The sequence below is a fragment of the Salvelinus fontinalis genome, chromosome 11 (genome assembly GCF_029448725.1).
Source record: "Salvelinus fontinalis isolate EN_2023a chromosome 11, ASM2944872v1, whole genome shotgun sequence".
Lineage (NCBI taxonomy): Eukaryota > Metazoa > Chordata > Actinopteri > Salmoniformes > Salmonidae > Salvelinus > Salvelinus fontinalis.
This window is the reverse complement of record NC_074675.1, coordinates 13,037,726-13,057,836: the sequence shown is the minus strand read 5'-3', so window position 1 is coordinate 13,057,836 and position 20,111 is coordinate 13,037,726. Positions and strand designations below refer to the sequence as shown.

General features: G+C 45.7%; 1 protein-coding gene across 7 annotated transcripts in view; it reads left to right on the top strand.

Moving 5' to 3' along the window:
* LOC129865070 (membrane-associated guanylate kinase, WW and PDZ domain-containing protein 2-like) overlaps nucleotides 1–17,763 on the top strand; it is a 290,642-nt gene extending 272,879 nt beyond the window's left edge. For 3 of the 7 annotated variants that reach the window (XM_055937535.1, XM_055937537.1, XM_055937538.1), the window contains 6 exons: nucleotides 224–409; nucleotides 882–1,095; nucleotides 3,679–3,931; nucleotides 7,302–7,445; nucleotides 9,997–10,135; nucleotides 13,690–17,763. In XM_055937535.1, coding sequence (XP_055793510.1) covers nucleotides 224–409; nucleotides 882–1,095; nucleotides 3,679–3,931; nucleotides 7,302–7,445; nucleotides 9,997–10,135; nucleotides 13,690–14,501 — 1,748 coding nt within the window. In that variant the 3' untranslated portion in view covers nucleotides 14,502–17,763. Of the gene's footprint in view, nucleotides 1–223; nucleotides 410–881; nucleotides 1,096–3,678; nucleotides 3,932–7,301; nucleotides 7,446–9,996; nucleotides 10,136–10,941; nucleotides 11,053–13,689 lie in introns of all 7 variants that reach the window. The other 4 variants (XM_055937541.1, XM_055937539.1, XM_055937540.1 and 1 more) reach the window with 4 other exon arrangements.
* Nucleotides 17,764–20,111: the final 2,348 nt, after the last annotated feature.

Here is a 20,111-nt window from a genome sequence, read left to right as displayed (position 1 = left end):
CACTCGTCGTGCATACAGCCAGCTGTCTTACATAAGCTGAGAGGGGGCGAGAGAAATGTGAAAAGAGCGAGCAACATAGATAGAAAGAAGAGAGGGAGAGATGGAAAGAAAGCAGCCAACCAGTAAGATTAGCCTGAACTCAGACCCATCCTCAACTAACCATATCTGTGTGTCTCTCACTCTGTGTGTATTGTCCTCCGCCCCTCCCTTCCTCCCATCCCAGGCGTGCCCCATAAGATTGGGCGTATCATCGACGGCAGCCCGGCGGACCGCTGTGGCAAACTGAAGGTGGGTGACCGCATCCTGGCGGTGAACAGCCAGTCCATCATCAACATGCCCCACGCCGACATCGTTAAGCTCATCAAGGACGCCGGCCTCAGCGTCACCCTCCGGATCATACCACAGGAAGGTGAGTGAGACGGGGGGACAACGGTCACTAGACTGGAGATAATAGGGGGACCAAGGGGTCAGCAGATAACTCTATACTGTAGATGTGGGGGGACTTTCAGGGACTGTTGTTAAAACTGTGTGTCATCTTAAATGCAGCACGTTGTCTTACTGTACAGACCGTTGTACATCCTTTTTTAAAAGAGGTTGTTCTATCTCTGGCTCAGGCACTATTTGCGTGGATCAGAAAGTGATATGTCTGTTTGGGAGAACTGTCTAGTGAGTCGGTTTCTGTCACCATCTTCTAATGCTTCATGGGTGTTTCTGGTTATGACGAGCATCTACTGGAGATTACACACGGAGCATTGTACTGACAGTTCTTTGAAGTAGATGCACCGTGTATTATATTAATGTGGCTCTGTCTAGCATAGTCTATTCTGTGGTGTGTATCTATCTGTCACTGTGTCTGACTCTTCTGTCTGTCTGTGTTTCAGAGCTGAGCCCGTCAGCCCCTAGCTCAGAGAAGCAGAGCCCAGCAGTGACCCAGCAGCACAGTCCTCAGGCCCAGCCCAGTCCCGCCGTGGGCCAGCCCAGCCCTGCAGTCACTCAGCCCAGCCCTGCAGTCTCCCAGCCCAGCTCCCTGACCCACCAGAGCCCCATCACACAGACCCCAGCCCCCCCACCCCAAATCTACACCCACGACAGCAGGTACGGCAACCGGATGGTCACACACACACACACAGATGCACACTGCTTAAAAACACACACACCAATTCATAGCACCCAGCCCAGTTCAAAATATTGGTCTGTCAGGATTGGGCCATAATTTACACAAGCATTTCGCTAAACCCACAATAACATCTGCTAAATATGTGTGTTACCAATAACATTTGATTTGATTTAAGACGTGCAGCATTTGAGTGCTCTATCATTTCCTATGTATTTAAATGGTTTAAGATGATTGATCATCTATGTGTATGGGTCAATGTAATCTTTAGGGTTTACAGCACATTTGGAAATCTCACTTATACAGCACAGTAGTATGTTGTTTTTTTAATCTCTGGGGTAAAAGCATTGTTCCTAAGGGAATTACAGGTGAGAGCGAGGTATTCTCTCCCTGTCTCCAGTTTGTTGTATAATATCACTTAACTCTTATGGACTCCTGAATTATTAACCTAAATAGCTTCTTTATAGACCTACGCTGAATATTTCATCAAGCTCTTACAAGGGGCCCAAAAGGTACCCTGTCATTGTCCTTTCCCTCCTGCTCTGGAGAATTCCCCAAAATCTCTGAGTACTCTTATTTATTGCCAACTCTTTAAAAGACTGAGTGTCTTTTTATGTGGTTCAAACAATATATTTCACTTACCACCACTAGTCTTGCCTAAAAGGTAGTTTGATTGAAACAAACAAGGTATTTATAAATAACTTCGAATTTGACATGAATTGATTCAGAGAGCATTACCTTCACAACCGAATGAAGTCGGAGCATTCATATGAAATGCTTGTAATGATAACCCACTGGGCACATTACATCATTTACACATTGGTAATTGGGTAATGTTTAGTTGAGAACTTGATCAATGAGACTACAACATACTGTATATTCACCCACTCAAAAAGACTCAAAAAGACCGCTCAAAACTTAGTTCAATGTCCAATGTGTTATCCGTGCATTCAACCATCGAAAAGAGCACAACCAATTTCCAATGGAAAAACAATGTCAGATTTTTGGTTTAGTTTTCACTGAAACGTCTCACTGCGCTTTCAACCATTTAAAAGCACAGCAAAGTTAAAATAGGAATACAAAGCCAGATATTTCGTTTATTTATACAACAGATGAATGTGTTATCACTGTGTTTCATCTAATAGAGAACCAAATGACGTGGATTGCAGTTGAGATTCCATTAAAAGTGCATGGTGCAGAGATCAATACTGTTACAGATTCTGCACAGATTATTACAGCAATAGTGAAGATCTCCAGAGACCTGCGACAACCTATTCATGCATGCTTTATAATAAGGATTTTATAATTACTCAACCTCAAGGTGGCCATGGATGTGTTACTCATTTTAAAGTTGAATGTTACATTTGTTTGTACGATAGCCTTAATTTAGGCTATATTAAATTGTGTTTGGTTGACAAAGCAACCAAAAATCAACATTTAAATGAGATGTATCTACTGATTGCATAGTTCCACCTGAGCCACTGGCTTAATCACATTCTTTAACTTGTATTTTTGGTTGAGTTAGAGACATGAATCCAACATATCATTGGTTAAACTTGTCAACAAGTGAATATGCTATTCATTGTTTATTGTATATCAAAGAATTGAATTGTGTTTGATTTTCAACATAACAATCAAAGTTAAAGAATAGGACTAAATCATATCAAACTTTAAATGCACTTTAAATAAAGTTGGATTTGATTTAGTCCTATTCTTTAACTTAGATTGTTGCGTTAACGTACATATTTCGTTGCGATGGAGACGTGAATCCAACATATCAAATATTAATTTGGAGACGAACTGTAATTAAAGCCAGAGTAAGTCAGTATTACAGGTGGAAGTATCCAAGCAGAAGAGTTACATTTCCTTCAAATGTTTTTATTTGGTGGGTTGACAATATCATTCCATTTGAAATCAACCAGAGCTTGAATCCCTAGGCCTATTGTATTGTCTATTTTTAGTTGAATTCTGGGTTGAATTGAAACAATAGCTGTTGATGACTTAGCAAATGCTATATAGGCCGAAATAGTCTCATTGACGTTATATGATTGATAAAGTATGGTCACATTTCATTGAATCTGTGAAACTTTCCCTTTGGAATGACTTTGATAGCAACAGCGAATCTATTTAGTTTTTAAGTGAGATCTCAAAACAATCATTGTCAAGATAGCATCATGGTAATAGTCACTGATAAATATCATATCTAAGCAGGGTTGGCTTGGTTACAACCCTGGATGGGAGACCAAAAGGTAGCTGTACATATATCAATTCTCCAGTAGGAGGTGCTGCCCAGCCTATTGTTTTGAAGAGCTGACGCTGTTTTTAAGGTACAAATTCAACATAGGTTTGTCTATGTTGAAATGTGGTTACCATGACAACCTCATCTATGTGGTTGAAATTTCACCCTCAAAACAGCAGTTTACATTGATTACTTTTTTCAAATCCAATGTATTTTCCTTGTAGATTCCTTGTCACAATACATTGACAAATTACGTTGTAACAACGTTGATTCAACCAGTTTATGCCCAGTGGGAAATTTTCCTTTAACTTGATTGGTTGGTTAGTTACAGGTCAGAGGTGAAAGCGAGGCAGGACGTGAAACCGGACATCCGACAGCCTCCATTCACAGACTACAGACAGCCCCCGTTGGACTACAGACACCCTCCTGTAGCAGACTACCGCCAGCCACCCACCCTGGACTACAGACACCCTCCTCTGATGGACTACAGACAGCTGTCCACTGACCCCAGGCACTTCCCTATGCCTGTGCCCCACGACTACAGACAGATCCAGCCACAGATGCCACAGGTCTACCAGGTCAGATACTTTACTCATCAATACAATATTGACCTGGGATGTCTGCTAACTTAAATTGTACTTTTACTTTACATGTTACTTTTATTTTAAGCATGTAAAGCTGTCAAAATGGGGCTCCCAAGTGGCGCAGCGGTCTAAGGCACTGCATCTCAGTGCTAGAGGCGTTACAACAGACAACCTGTTTCCAATCCAGACTGTATCACAGCCGGCCGTGATTGGGAGTCCCATAGGGCGGCGCACAATTGGCCCAGCTTTGTCCGAGTTTGGCCGGTGTAGGCCGTCATTGTAAATAAGAATTTGTTCTTAACTGACTTGCCGAGTTAATTAAAGGTAGTACAAATAGAATAAATACATTCAACTGAAATACATGGGCATTGACAAGGACGAAACAGTAGTTCAGGTAGAGAGGTTAACGAGGAAGATGTGGTAATTCTATCCTGAATGTGTCCTACTCCTTCCCCTCCTCCCTGTTTCTTACTGTCTGTTGTCTGAATGTGTCCTGTTCCTTCCCCTCCTCCCTGGTTCTTACTGCCTGTTGTCTGAATGTGTCCTGCTCCTTCCCCTCCTCCCTGGTTCTTCCTGCCTGTTGTCTGAATGTGTCCTAATCCTTCCCCTCCTCCCTGGTTCTTACTGCCTGTTGTCTGAATGTGTCCTACTCCTTCCCCTCCTCCCTGGTTCTTACTGTCTGTTGTCTGAATGTGTCCTACTCCTTCCCCTCCTCCCTGGTTCTTACTGCCTGTTGTCTGAATGTGTCCTGCTCCTTCCCCTCCTCCCTGGTTCTTACTGCCTGTTGTCTGAATGTGTCCTACTCCTTCCCCTCCTCCCTGGTTCTTACTGCCTGTTGTATGAATGTGTCCTACTCCTTCCCCTTCTCCCTGGTTCTTACTGCCTGTTGTCTGAATGTGTCCTGTTCCTTCCCCTCCTCCCTGGTTCTTACTGCCTGTTGTCTGAATGTGTCCTACTCCTTCCCCTCCTCCCTGGTTCTTACTGCCTGTTGTCTGAATGTGTCCTGCTCCTTCCCCTCCTCCCTGGTTCTTACTGCCTGTTGTCTGAATGTGTCCTACTCCTTCCCCTCCTCCCTGTTTCTTACTGTCTGTTGTCTGAATGGTACCTGCTCCTTCCCCTCCTCCCTGGTTCTTACTGCCTGTTGTCTGAATGTGTCCTTCTCCTTCCCCTCCTCCCTGGTTCTTACTGTCTGTTGTCTGAATGTGTCCTGCTCCTTCCCCTCCTCCCTGGTTCTTACTGCCTGTTGTCTGAATGTGTCCTTCTCCTTCCCCTCCTCCCTGGTTCTTACTGCCTGTTGTCTGAATGTGTCCTGCTCCTTCCCCTCCTCCCTGGTTCTTACTGCCTGTTGTCTGAATGTGTCCTGCTCCTTCCCCTCCTCCCTGGTTCTAACTGCCTGTTGTCTGAATGTGTCCTACTCCTTCCCCTCCTCCCTGGTTCTTACTGCCTGTTGTCTGAATGGTACCTGCTCCTTCCCCTCCTCCCTGGTTCTTACTGCCTGTTGTCTGAATGGTACCTGCTCCTTCCCCTCCTCCCTGGTTCTTACTGTCTGTTGTCTGAATGGTACCTGCTCCTTCCCCTCCTCCCTGGTTCTTACTGCCTGTTGTCTGAATCTGTCCTGTTCCTTCCCCTCCTCCCTGGTTCTCACTGCCTGTTGTCTGAATGTGTCCTACTCCTTCCCCTCCTCCCTGGTTCTTACTGTCTGTTGTCTGAATGTGTCCTACTCCTTCCCCTCCTCCCTGGTTCTTACTGCCTGTTGTCTGAATGTGTCCTGTTCCTTCCCCTCCTCCCTGGTTCTTACTGCCTGTTGTCTGAATGTTTCCTACTCCTTCCCCTCCTCCCTGGTTCTTACTGCCTGTTGTCTGAATGTGTCCTGCTCCTTCCCCTCCTCCCTGGTTCTTACTGCCTGTTGTCTGAATGTGTCCTACTCCTTCCCCTCCTCCCTGTTTCTTACTGTCTGTTGTCTGAATGGTACCTGCTCCTTCCCCTCCTCCCTGGTTCTTACTGCCTGTTGTCTGAATGTGTCCTTCTCCTTCCCCTCCTCCCTGGTTCTTACTGTCTGTTGTCTGAATGTGTCCTGCTCCTTCCCCTCCTCCCTGGTTCTTACTGCCTGTTGTCTGAATGTGTCCTTCTCCTTCCCCTCCTCCCTGGTTCTTACTGCCTGTTGTCTGAATGTGTCCTGCTCCTTCCCCTCCTCCCTGGTTCTTACTGCCTGTTGTCTGAATGTGTCCTGTTCCTTCCCCTCCTCCCTGGTTCTTACTGCCTGTTGTCTGAATGTGTCCTACTCCTTCCCCTCCTCCCTGGTTCTTACTGTCTGTTGTCTGAATGTGTACTACTCCTTCCCCTCCTCCCTGGTTCTTACTGCCTGTTGTCTGAATGTGTCCTGTTCCTTCCCCTCCTCCCTGGTTCTTACTGCCTGTTGTCTGAATGGTACCTGCTCCTTCGCCTCCTCCCTGGTTCTTACTGTCTGTTGTCTGAATGGTACCTGCTCCTTCCCCTCCTCCCTGGTTCTTACTGCCTGTTGTCTGAATGTGTCCTGCTCCTTCCCCTCCTCCCTGGTTCTTACTGCCTGTTGTCTGAATGTGTCCTACTCCTTCCCCTCCTCCCTGGTTCTTACTGCCTGTTGTCTGAATGTGTCCTGCTCCTTCCCCTCCTCCCTGGTTCTAACTGCCTGTTGTCTGAATGTGTCCTGTTCCTTCCCCTCCTCCCTGGTTCTTACTGCCTGTTGTCTGAATGGTACCTGCTCCTTCCCCTCCTCCCTGGTTCTTACTGTCTGTTGTCTGAATGGTACCTGCTCCTTCCCCTCCTCCCTGGTTCTTACTGCCTGTTGTCTGAATGTGTCCTGTTCCTTCCCCTCCTCCCTGGTTCTTACTGCCTGTTGTCTGAATGTGTCCTGTTCCTTCCCCTCCTCCCTGGTTCTTACTGTCTGTTGTCTGAATGGTACCTGCTTCTGCCCCTCCTCCCTGGTTCTTACTGTCTGTTGTCTGAATGTGTCCTGTTCCTTCCCCTCCTCCCTGGTTCTTACTGCCTGTTGTCTGAATGTGTCCTGTTCCTTCCCCTCCTCCCTGGTTCTTACTGTCTGTTGTCTGAATGTGTCCTGTTCCTTCCCCTCCTCCCTGGTTCTTACTGCCTGTTGTCTGAATGTGTCCTGTTCCTTCCCCTCCTCCCTGGTTCTTACTGCCTGTTGTCTGAACGTGTCCTGTTCCTTCTCCTCCTCCATGGTTCTTACTGCCTGTTGTCTGAATGTGTCCTACTCCTTCCCCTCCTCCCTGGTTCTTACTGCCTGTTGTCTGAATGTGTCCTACTCCTTCCCCTACTCCCTGGTTCTTACTGCCTGTTGTCTGAATGTGTCCTGCTCCTTCTCCAGGACTTTGACTTCTTCACCGTGGAGCTGGAGAAGAGTGTGAAGGGGTTTGGCTTCAGTATCCGTGGAGGAAGAGAGTACAAGATGGACCTGTTTGTCCTGCGACTGGCCGAGGACGGACCCGCCATCCGCAACGGGAGGATGAGGGTAGGCTGATGACGATGTCACATCCTGCGCTGAACTAACACTTCCCCTCAACATACTTACAGTAGCTTCTCTCCCAACGCTGGTTTAGGGGGATATTAATAATAATTATTTGCTGGTTTTAATTGTCTGATGATTATCTTGGCAGCAAATTTCCATTTTAAGCCCTGTAATAAAATAATCTGCTAATGCAGTGTGGCTGAGTGTGTGAAGGATTTGGGATGTTTTGACACCTGCTGGGTTAGTGGGTTTACTGGCAGCAGAAACGTTTCTCAGGTCTAGTCAATAATACATTAGGTACTATGAACATTCAGATGAATAATTAAAGGGTGGCTGCTTTTACCATTAATAGTTTTCACGTTTGTCCGTTTCATAATGTTCTCTCCTGTCGATCACCATTGGTTTAACAAAAAAAAAAAGAAGACAATTATTTTCAAAATTGAAGTTCAAATGTAACGTTAGTACTCTTTGTAAAAAGATGCAGAGCGTGCCAAGCATTTAGTTTTTCCCCAAGTTCACGCCTTCCTTCCATCACCTCTGTCAAAGTATGAGTCACTCTCTCTCAACAGCTGTATATGTTCTTGTAGCCTGCTATGTTCATCCAGAGTGACTCTGACCACTTTATGGTGTAAAAAATACAGAAATCTCACTTTACTTTTCCGATATCAAAGAGTATATTACAAGTCTGTCATTGCAGTTTTTCTATATCTCCTAAAGTATCTTGATAGTCTCCTGCCCGTCACACTTTTCTCTCTGCCCAATCTCCCTAGTGTGGGCCAATAGCGTCATCGCTGTGCATTCCTTATCTGTAATGAACCTGTCGGAGATAATGTGTGTAAAACGCCCCGTAGGGATATTACTCTCACTCCGCCACGGCGAGGTAAATGCAGCTCGGCGGGCCCAGGCCCAAACCCATCGACTGGGGATGAGGGATAGCTAGCGGTCCTCGTCTCTCTCTTCAACGCCCGTTCCGGTATCGTGATTTATCCTTCAGTAATCACAGCTTTAAAGGCCCACTCAAACTCTGCAGTCCGCCACACACAGGCCCAGTTTGAACTCTGATCATGGGGGAGATGAATGGTCGAGGGGGAAAGGTAGGATCATCTAACACCACTGTTGAAATGAACTGGGATGGGCCGGCTGGCTATATAGTATACTACTTTTTACACGACCAAGGCTCAGGCTCTGGTTAAAAGTGCACTATATAGGCAATAGGGTGCTGTTTCAGACACAGCCATAGTAAGCTTGGCTGGACTCGAGAGAGCATCTAGAGGAGAGACAATCCAAGGATAACCATGCTTCATCTGGAGCCTGGAGGTCATACCACTGCTGTTGGCTTAATGTTCAATTCTCCCATCCACACCCAGTCACTTTCTATCCATTTAAAGGGGAATGACTCATGCCGGCCTCATCCATTCACTAACTGTCAGAAGGTGTAGATGGACGGGCTGTCCAGCTCCACTCAGATCAGCCTAATAACACTTAATGACTCCCCTTCTCTCTCTCTGTTGCCGGGCAGATTCTCTCTCCTCTCGCTTTCAAATTACTTCCACTATTAGCCGAGGACTTTTCCATTTGTTACAGTAATTGGTTTATACATTTGGCTCCGCAGTACGTGGTCTCCTACACTATCAGTCAAGAGGGCACTTGTCCCATTCCCAAGTGAAGGAAGTGTGTTAGTGAGATCCTTCAGGGGATATGCCTATACAATTGGCTTCTGACCTTGATGTTGTAGTCATAGAGAGGTCACAACCTTTTCACTGCAGTGCTGGAAGGGAGGTGTAGTCTACTTAGTGAAATGAATAGGTTACTACCAGGTCTTCAGCTGCTAATGTCCTGGGTCATATTCATTTGCAACGGAAAGCTAAAACAACTGTTTCTTATTGGATGGATTTAGGTACTCCCTCCCTGTTTCAGTCTAGTTTCTTCCATTTGGTACGTAATGAACAACGCCCAGGACATTGGTATTCAGGAGTGTGTCCTCTTTAGTCTCAGCCCCCCTGCAGGGAAGAGTCCATAATTCAATCTAAATGACATTATAAAAACGGGCTGCAGGAATTAATGACAACTGACACCACATTCATGAGTGCTAATTCTGATTAGCGCTTTACACTGGCCGCTCTGATCCCTCTGCACCACTATGATTTATAGATACACATTGATCCTAATAAATTGTGATCCACAATAAATGTTCCTTATTAATTTTGTGCTTTAATACGTAGTGTGTGTGCTTATCTCAGAGGCCTGCCAAGAAATAATTGCGTTGGTGGCTGCGGCAGTGTGTGCCAGCGCTCTTCCATAATTTGTTCATCTAATCAGGGAATTGGTGTGAACTTGTCACGCAATGTAACGCATGTTTATATAACACAAGGTGCTCAGTGGGTTGGGGATTTAGAGGTTACTGTCACAGTGGTCTATTGTCTATTTATTGTCTGTGCAGTATCTGCATGGCAACAGGATTTCATGCACATACACACACCTGCATGCACACACACTATCTATCGACATTATTGCTCTCCCTCGCTCTCACTGTGTTGTCTCTCCTTCTCTCCAGGTAGGGGACCAGATCATTGAGATCAATGGGGACACCACCAGGGACATGACCCACGCCCGGGCCATCGAGCTCATCAAGTCAGGGGGCCGGCGGGTGCGTCTGCTCCTGAAGAGAGGCACAGGGCAGGTCCCAGAGTATGGTGGGTTTCCCTTCTGTCCCTCTAACTCTGTGTTTACCCCTCCCCAGGCCAAGGCTAATCCAGCTGTAACACACTCAAATCCACCCGCTTACCTTCTAATCTCATCTGATTCCAGTAACACTATAATCACATTTTAAAAGTCACACACATTTCTAAAATGACTACGTCTATAGATTATTCTTTACCCGAGTGGCGCCGCAGTCTAAAGCACTGCATTGGAGTGTTGCGGCGACACTACAGCCTGGGATCAATCCAGTGTGTCATTACCGACTGTGACTGGGAGTCCCATAGGGTGCCGCACAATTGGCCCAGCGTCGTCCGGGTTGGGGGAGGGTTTGGCTGGGGGGGGGGCTTTACTTGGCTTTCGTGCTCTAGCGGGCCGGGCGCCTGCGGGTGAACGGTGTTTCCTCCGACACATTGGCGAGGTTGACTTCCGGGTTAAGCGAGCGGGTGTTAAGAAGCGCGGTTTGGCGGGTCATGTTTCGGAGGATGCATGACTCGACCTTCGCCTCTCCCGAGCCTGTTGGGGAGTTGCCGCGATGAGACAATTTCGTCATCACGAAATTGGGTAGAAAAAGGTGGTAAGAATTAGAAAAAACATAAACTATAAAACATCAACTTTATAACTATAACTCTGCTTATGTCTGGCATGCCTATCTTCTAATGTAGTTATATTTTCTATATCCATAGCAATGTCTTTCTCTCTACTTAATACTTTAACACAGATAAACTTGTCTTTCTCTTGACTAACAATAGTGTAACTCTTCCTTTCAAGGCGTCTGGTTTAACCCTAATGACTGGTATAGGTTGTTACTCCCCTTTCCTTAGGAATGGTACCTTCCAGTCTCTCCATGTGCATGAAAAGTGACAAGCATGGCTCCCCCTATTTCTTCCTAATGGGCCACTCTAAAGACACGGTTTGTGACGATCTGCATGTTCCAGTCTAATTCTACTTGGTATCGTGGTTTGTGGTGTGGTTTTGTGTGCCCATGCCGTGGGTTGCAGCTGTGACTTCCTGGTCAGAACACACTGGCTCCTCCTCTCCACTTCAATCACAGTGTCATCAGCCTACAGTAGTTCCCCAGCTATTGGGGCTTTCAAGACAACTGGGGGGGGGGGGGGGGGGCGGGGGGGGGGGGGGGGTCAAATCATGACGTCACTGATCTTCAGGTCGGAAAATCTGAGCTTTATAAAGATGTCAGAGTTTGACCGTTAGTTTTTTTCCTGAGTTCCCAGTTGTCTTGAACACACTTAAGTCTGAGATTTCCAAGTTCCCAGCTGTTTTGAATGCGGAATATGTCCACATGGTCATCAAGCCAGCCCAATGGAATTATTATACTGTATGTACACACAATAAATACATTTTACACATTTAGAAAGATCCATGAAACAACTTTTACAAAATGGCGATTCAAACTGACAGCCACTATCGTCTAGATAGATTAGTCAGAAATATATAGGCAGACTATTTCCTGTGATAAAATCCCACCGTGGTGCACGCTAAGGCCCCTAACAGACATTTATGTCCCCTGCACCTCAGGGAATGACAGCACCTAGCGGCCCACTTGGTAATAAATCCTGATGTGTCAGACTCTCCCATGGCCTCTGTAACAGAGAGTCACACTCCCGGCCTGTGGGTAGTGAGTTAGCGTTGAGGCTTGCACTGCACATGACTCTTCCACAGCCAGCCAAGGCCTCCACTGTGAAATACAGTCATCAGCACTTAGCTTTGGCAGGTGACCAGGGTCTTTAAACACAGGAAATAGTATTGTCTGTCTCCATCTTCGTTGCTAGGCGACTTCTGACTACCACTCCCAGTTGGAGACTCTCCCCGGCCATTTATGACAGAGATTTTTTTGTTTTCTATTTCTGTCTCTCTCCCTCCCTCTCTCTCTCTCTCTCCCCCCTTTCCTCCACTATAAAGAGTTTTTTCTATTACCTGCCCGAGGTTGACATAAAGCTGTGAAATACGCACCATGAGCCCATTACACTGTCAGCCAGAGGACGCCATATTAAATCACCAGCGTCACTTTTCATATCAACTATCAACCTGTGTGTTCTGGGCAGAGCAGTCACATAAAAGTGGAATAGCCATTTGTAACATGGATGTGGGGGATTGTGTGGATACGTAGATGTTTTACAGGCCTAGGTTTATCTGCATACCGAGAGGATGTAGTATTTATGTTTGATGCGCTGCTTCGGGGTTATTTAACTACATTTTGCAAAGCGGCTCTGTATTTTCAGCTAGTTTATACAGTACTTTGCGGAGGAAACCGAATTCAAAGCTTATAAAAACTGCATCCTGATGAAATAATGAAGTTGAATAAAAGACGGTTGCCACATTTACTACCACACAATATGATACTGTGTGTGTGCGCGTGCATGACGTTTGTGAGTATGTGGAAGTGTGCATGCTGTGTATTGTGTGGATGTATTAGTGCATGTGTACATTTGTCCCCTCATACAGAGTACTAGAGTATGGAGGTTGTTTTAAGGTCGGATCCAGTCAGCTAGCTGGGCAGCAGGGCCCTCACCCCTCAGAACGAACAGAGCCGTATCCAAGGTGACAGCAGGCATTAGCTCAGCACACATACTCCCTCCCACAATCCTATTGGGCCACACAGCCTCCACGGGAGACAGGTCATCACTTCAATACACCAAGCAGTGGCTGATGGGTAGCGGAATGAGCTGGTGTGAAAAGACCAGGGTTTCAGAGCGCAACAGGCACCTGCATCGTCTGTGAGCCTGCTCACTGAGCTCTCTCCAAACACTAGACCTTCCTAGCTGGTCTGGGAGTCCATCTAGTCTGTAATGAGGCCTCATGGAGCTAGCCTAGCCTATCCTCCCTCTTTCCCCCTGCTAGTTAGACGATTGGTGCTAGCCTCCCTGGTGACTTCCCTGCCTGCCTGTTTGTAATGAATGATAACCCTGGGATTGCTAGCTCAGCGATGCAGAGAGAGAAGCTAACAGGCCTTGTGAGCTGCAGCAGCCTCTCAGGAGAAGGTAGAGCCCTCTAGGTTTAGCCGCTACCGTGGTTACTCAGCCCAGAGCACCGGTGGGGAGTCTCGAACCCACAGGTTTTCTCTCCCGAGCCAGGCTGAAGCACCGCCTGATTCAGCATATCATCCATTCCATTAAACCTGTTTTCGATTTCTCTGCCCACTTCTTAGAAGTGCTGAGGCTTTAAAGGGAGCTAGGGAACTGAGATGTATGCTGTCTAAAAGTGAACTTGCAGTGTGTGACTTATAGGAGTGAAGTGATATTTCACTTGCAGCCCATACCACAAAGACTGGGTATGATTGTTGTGATTGCTACAATATGGATGCTGTCATCCATGTAGACTAGAGGCATGTTTTTTGGCTTGGTGTGTGTTGTTTGGATAAAGCTATAGATTTATAGATATATCTCTATAGGGCAACCTTCAACTTAAGTCAACTTTTCACCAAGTCTCCCATTGACATCCATGCATGACTAAGTAAATGGAAGGTAGGATTCGCCCCTGACTGTTAAGACTATCTTTCCCCATGTCTAACTGTGTGTTTGTGCCCCAGCAGACAGTACCTCCCCCTGGGATGCACGCCCTTCAGCCTCCCCAAGTCTGTCGGAAGTAGCCCTGCCCCCAGACACTCTGACCATGCCATCGCCCTCATCTCATCTGACCCCGCCCAAGCAGCCCCCAGGCCCCGACCTGGCTCACCTGCTACCGCAGGAGGTCCCGCGGGAGCCGGCGGTGCAAGAGAGCAGGAGGGCGGAGCGCTCCCAGAGCCCCCGGAAGGCCCCGACCGAGCCGCAAAATCCGGACCAGACCGGCCACGGGAGGAGGGACCGGGACCGGCCCAGTGGGAGTGGTTGCAGTAGTGGGAGGGCCAAGCAGAAAGAAGGTGGCAGGTCCACCTGCAGAGGGAGTGGCCCCAAAGCCGGAGGGCCGGTGGGGAGGGATGAGCAGCTACCTGGGTCAGGGGATCCCAAAAGCTCCTCCAGGGGGAGGTCTAAGGAGAGGATAGCTGGGGAGAGCAGCACATCCCACGGGAAAAGAGAACCCACACAGTCCCCGACGAAAGGCTCCAAGCCCTCATACACAAACTCTAACGGGAACGGCGGCAGCGGTGGTACTCAGAGCGGCAGCAGCAGTCACCCAGACGTTAGTGTCGGGCATCAGGGAGAGCCGGCGCACGAGAAGCCCAGGCCCAGAGAGGCAGAGAGGGGCCCTGGAGAGACCCGGCCCTGCCGCCCCACCAAGAACACCAGCAGCGGCAGCACAGCAGTGGGTAGGAAGGCCACCGTGTCCCCTGGGCCCTGGAAGATCCCCGGCTCTGACAAGATGCCCAGCACCCTGCGCTCGGGCACGTCCACTGTGAGCAGATAACACCTTGGAGTATACCCATTACCAGACCCCCAGGCCGGGCTACACTAAGCCTGGCTAGCCCCTTCATTGGCTCCCCTCGCCCTGCCTCCACTCCCCCACCCCACCCTCTAGACCGCAGATGTAAAGGGGGGTTCCTCCATGCGTTTTTAGAGAACCATTTTTATTTATATTGTACTCTAAATTATTTTGAGAGATATTTTACACCGACCACCTTAAGAACTGGAAAGCATCCACTTAAAAATTCAAAACAAGAAGAAACCAAGCAGAATGTGTGTAGCGTGACTGGATCCTTGAGCAGTGTTAAGGGGTCCGAATACAGGAACTTCATTTGGAAGTGCTCAAATCCCCACAGCACTCCAGTCGAGGACGTACATGCAAATTGAACCACTCACCGATTGGTTGACTGTGACACTGCAGTTTTTTTATACAATGAAGTCTATTTTATGAAAGGAATGTTGAAGAGGGGTTGCCTGTTTTTGTGTATTTTGAAAAGAGAGAATGAAAACTAGAAAAAGAGTATACGCATTAATGGGACTTTGCCTTAAATAAGAGACTGTACGAGACGGAAGAAGCTATCCCGAGTAATCTATCAAATGATATAGAAATAAATCTATTATATGATGAGTATTAATATGTGGGACATGTGATCATCTCTAATGCATACCTAGTTGGGCCAATGGTAGTCCTGAGACGCCTCATAAGCTAGGCAAGCGAAGGAACACAACACCGTTTTTCAACACTCCATTACAACTCAACAGCCCAGCCTTGGATATTGCGTGTCTAGTCTGTGTGGACCCATTCTACGAGACTGCAGTGGACTCTAAGGGCTGTTCGTGCTTGAATCATCAACGGTTGGGTCACAGGAGATACATTTCCCCCTCACTGTGCTTCGCGAACAAAGCAATTTGCTGAGGTTTGTCTGGTGGACACTGTGGAGAGTGAAGGCTCATGGGATATCGGGGCAGAGTGCCTTACGATCAGAGACCGACGGCCAGAAAGGTCTGTTATGGACTTAAAGAACCTATAACACTCTCTAGACTGATGTGGTTCAATCCAGGCTGCTACCGTACAGTCAAATCCAATGTCCCAATATTCATATACATCTGTGCCATGACGGACAGTCATGTTTTTGTATCTGATTGTTGAAATTTGTTCACTATATTTACAGACCCCACAGTATTTATTTGGTCAGAAAACATTAGCAGATCTTTCCATTTCCTTACAGATTGAAGTCAGTTCCACAACTTTTTGGGGTTTTGTTGGTATCTCATCGTCAGATATCGAAACGTCTAGGCAGAACATCTCTAACAGATGGTGTAATCAAGCTGTAGCTACACAGAATGATGTGTTTTGGGTGAAAATATGGTAAGTGTATGAAAGCAGGAAACTACACTAGTATTTCTGGTGGGGATCAGAGAGAGAGAAACATTGCCATTTGTCACAGGCTCATTCCCCACTTAAATGTATCTAATGGTCTGTGCTTCACTTAACGCTGTTCATTTACACAACACATGAAACACTTTTATCTCCCAAAGACGCGTATGTATACATTACAACTGACAACTGTCTGGATATTCATTACAACATTTGTTTAGTCTGTAAGTGTCTACAGAGCCAGCGACGTTAAAATATATCTACATCCCTCTCCACCAGATTGTGCTCCAATTAACTTCGGAGCTCTAGACAGTGGAGGCTCTGTCAGTGGCCCTGTCTGCACTCTCCTATTACCAGTTTACACACACACACAGTAACACACACACACACACAAGCGTGTCCCTCAGAACCGCCTTGTCATCCGATGACTAAGGCAGTTTTATTTTTTTTACTCTCTCAAACCCTCTCTCTGGCCCTGGGACTCACAGAAGCTAATTCATCTGTCACTCTGATAACTAGTATACTGTTTATTTGATTTATTTTACCTTTATTTAACTAGGCAAGTCAGTTAAGAACAAATTCTTACTTTCAATGACGGCCTAAAACTGTACATGGAGATGTGGAGAGACTACAATCATCTAGTCATTATGATCATTGCCAGACACAAGAATCATTCTTGGCGATAAAAGAAAAGTCATTAAGGAGCAATCCGAATGTGTCCCCTTTAGTTTCTTCAGACATCTGATTTTTGAGTGGTAATTTGCAGTGTGTCGAGCTAACAATCCAGCAAAGAGAGGACGACATTGGCAGAACAAAGCTGTCCCCCTCAGGTGGAAGAAATGCAGACAGTCTTTCAGAATAGGAGTAATACGGGAGAGGTGAGTGATGCTCTGAGCCCATTGGAATCTCTATTTATGAGAGGAAAATATATTTCTTTAAAGCACAAAGTGGTTCAGAGAATTGGCATGTAAATTGTGCTGGGGAACTGACCCTGAGAAGACAGGCGTCTGTGGCTCAGCCACTGTCTGGGCTTGTTTGAATACTTTAACAATGCATCCTTCCTCTCTTCCTTCTCTCTTTCCTAACATCTTGTAAGAACAGTGGTTACTTCAAGTAAGCAGGCAGCAGGTAGCCTAGAGGTTCAGAGCATTGGGCCAGTAACTGAAAGGTTGCTGGTTTGAATCCCGAGATGAATAAGTGGAAAATCTGCCCATGTGCCCTTGAGCCAGGCACTTCACCCGAATTGCTCTGGATAAGAGCATCTGTTAAATGACAATAAAGACATTTAATAATGTAAAGCAGGTACATGTTCATTCATGTTAAGTGTCACTGGTTACTTCAAGGATTCATTTGAACAGTGCCACTGTGTTCACTCCACACACAACCATTCCTAGTGTCTGGACAGTCCTGACTGTATACTGCACCTTCATCACTAAGCCTATCATGACTTCTGTGTAGACTAGAGACAAGGAAGAATGTCCTTCCTTCGTTGCACAGTTCGCCGCTTTTTCTCGTCAGAGCAGTCCCCCATTGAGGCAAATGTCAGTTCTTTTCTATGGACAGATCAGAAAAGATAGGTTTATCTAAAACGGTGAGTGTGTTGAAGACTGACTGCACGTACAATACATGAACCCCCTGAGCCTACCTAATGCAGCAGGGTATCACTGTGTAGTGTTATTATTAGCCGTGTTATTGACCTTGTACAGGTGTGTCGCTATTATAAATATGACTCAATGTATTATTATGGATAGTCCCAGACTATAAGTGAACGACCTATTTTTATGAAATGCAACACTATGGATATATTAACTTTTGCAGAAATCTTGTTTACCGTATGATATTCTGAAATGCTGTCAAATAAAATCTTGACACGGTGTAAAGTATTCAATCGAGCTGTCACCGATTTATGTCTGACCGCGTTGATGGCCTTATGGCAGGTGAACGACTTGCCCATGAGTGTATTCATTAGTGCACCCCGTAGTAAAACGTTTTGCAACAAAAACAAAGGTTTCTTGTAGGACAAGTTCAGGTTAGTTCCTCCGTATTTTGGCTTGTTTGCTTCCGTTTTGTTCCAAGTGAAAACAACTCAACTTGCCCGGAGGTACTTACAGCAGGATTTCCCCCTACCTTATGACCACATGATGGCAGTGCTGTGTAAGGAAAGAAGGCAAATCCCTGATTTCAAATTGACTATTGTACATTCTTGTTGTTTCCACTAGAGAGCATTGTAGACTCGTTTTTGGTTTTCTGCATCGTTTCGTAACATTTTCTTATATATAAATGCATAGGTTATTTAACATATTTAAGCTGTTCCAAATATTCCTCTTACGATTTTAACAGGCACTCGAATCTGGTCTACTTTATTTGAGATATGTACAATCTGACTGGTTAAACTAAGCAACAACAAACATGTTGACTTGGCCTTAAACTACCTTTGTCTGCCATTATTTTTGGCAAAAGGACATGACGAGATATTTTATCAAATCTATCTCATACTTGACTTTACTAGAGAACGTCTTGTAAATGTACTTTACTAGAGAACGTAATTACATTTTGATTAGGTATTTATTGCCCTTTCAATCAGCGCATTTTGACTATAATTCTGGAGTTCTGTAATCTTCACTTTTTTAATGTCACAGATACCAAATCAAATAAAATTATTTGTCACATGCGCCGAATACAAGTGTAGACCTACTTACAAACCATTGACCAACAGTGCAGTTCAAGAAGAGTTAAGAACCAGCACCTGCGAATGTGGAATTTATGTAATGAAAACCCACCTCACCGGTGAGTCACCACCGATCTAAACCAGCATTGTCATTCCTTTCCTAAAGCGAGGCTTACTGACAGAGCTATTTGTATGCAGAAAAGGTAGAAATTCTGGCAGGCTGACCGGTTGATGAGATAATAGACACCCTAGAGCAGTGGTCACCAACGTTTTCTGAGTCAAAATGCAAGCCGAGATCTACCGCTCAGATAAAAAAATTAAATAAACATGACTTTAAAAAACACAAGCAAATGTATGCAACATTAACCAATTAAAAACAGTTCTGTAGCAATGAGGTTTGTGCAGCAGACTATAGACCCAATACATTATCACTGCATATTGGCTAAGCTTGAATAGCCCTGCCAATGTTGTTCTTCTCAGACCATTTTGAAACTGTATTTCAAAACTGTAGGTACATGATCACACTGGTAATATATTATGTGTTGTATTACTTGTGAGGCACAGCTAAGTGAGTATAATAATGTGCTTCTTTTTTTACTGGACTGATGGCCTGCATCTGATGGTCAGCCTGAGGGATGGAGGGAGCAGTGGTAAGGCTGCCTCTCACGCGACCTACCATCCCTCCTCACTCCCGCCCTCCGTTGAGAAAAGGGGACATAATCTTCCAGTTGACGAAACTTAAGTCGCACTGCATTACTTCTGTTTCATGCACCAATTCATGTTGTTACTCCTATGACCAGAGAAAGTGACATATTCCTCGATATTAAAAAAGACACAAGGCGCAAATAATAACAACTCGAGCTTATCGAAACGCGCATTTAATAGCTTATAAAAATGTTTAACAAAGTATTGACAGTGCTGAATAACAATTGAAACATGAACTTAACTCATAAAAACAGCAGCTGTATTCGTTGTCTCTAGTTGTAATGGTTTTAAAAGTTTTGAAATCTCACATTATCAATGTATAGTGATCGACTAGGAATGGCTTGTAGATCGACCGGTTGGTGACCACTGCCCTAGAGAGAGACCTCAGGAGAAACCCAGACAAACCCTCCTGCGGATGCAGAGCCTGAGGCTGAACTAGAAGCAGGGTGGGGCTGAAGTATGTTCCTCAGTAAAAAGTGTTCCGCTATGAGAGCTATTGTGCAAGACAAACTTTGCGTTCATATACCTTCTGTGACTCATGAACCGGTTATTCTACCTGGAGGCAGACTCTTAGCTATGATGGAGGAGCTGAATTTAAGAGTGTTGATTGGGATAACATGTCAAGACACAACTTGTATTTCCACCAAGAGCAGGTTTTCTTCTGTCATCATAACCCCCATCCATTAAACCTACTGGGTTCAGACATGCTTGAGAGTGTAACATGGTAAATAGGACATGGCTATAAGTCTCTTGGTTATTGGAAGGGTGCGGTCACAAGGTGCTCTCATGGAGTATATTTCCTTCATAGAATACATTGTGTTCTTTACACAGAACATTTAAAAAGAGCTGGTTGATACTCGGCA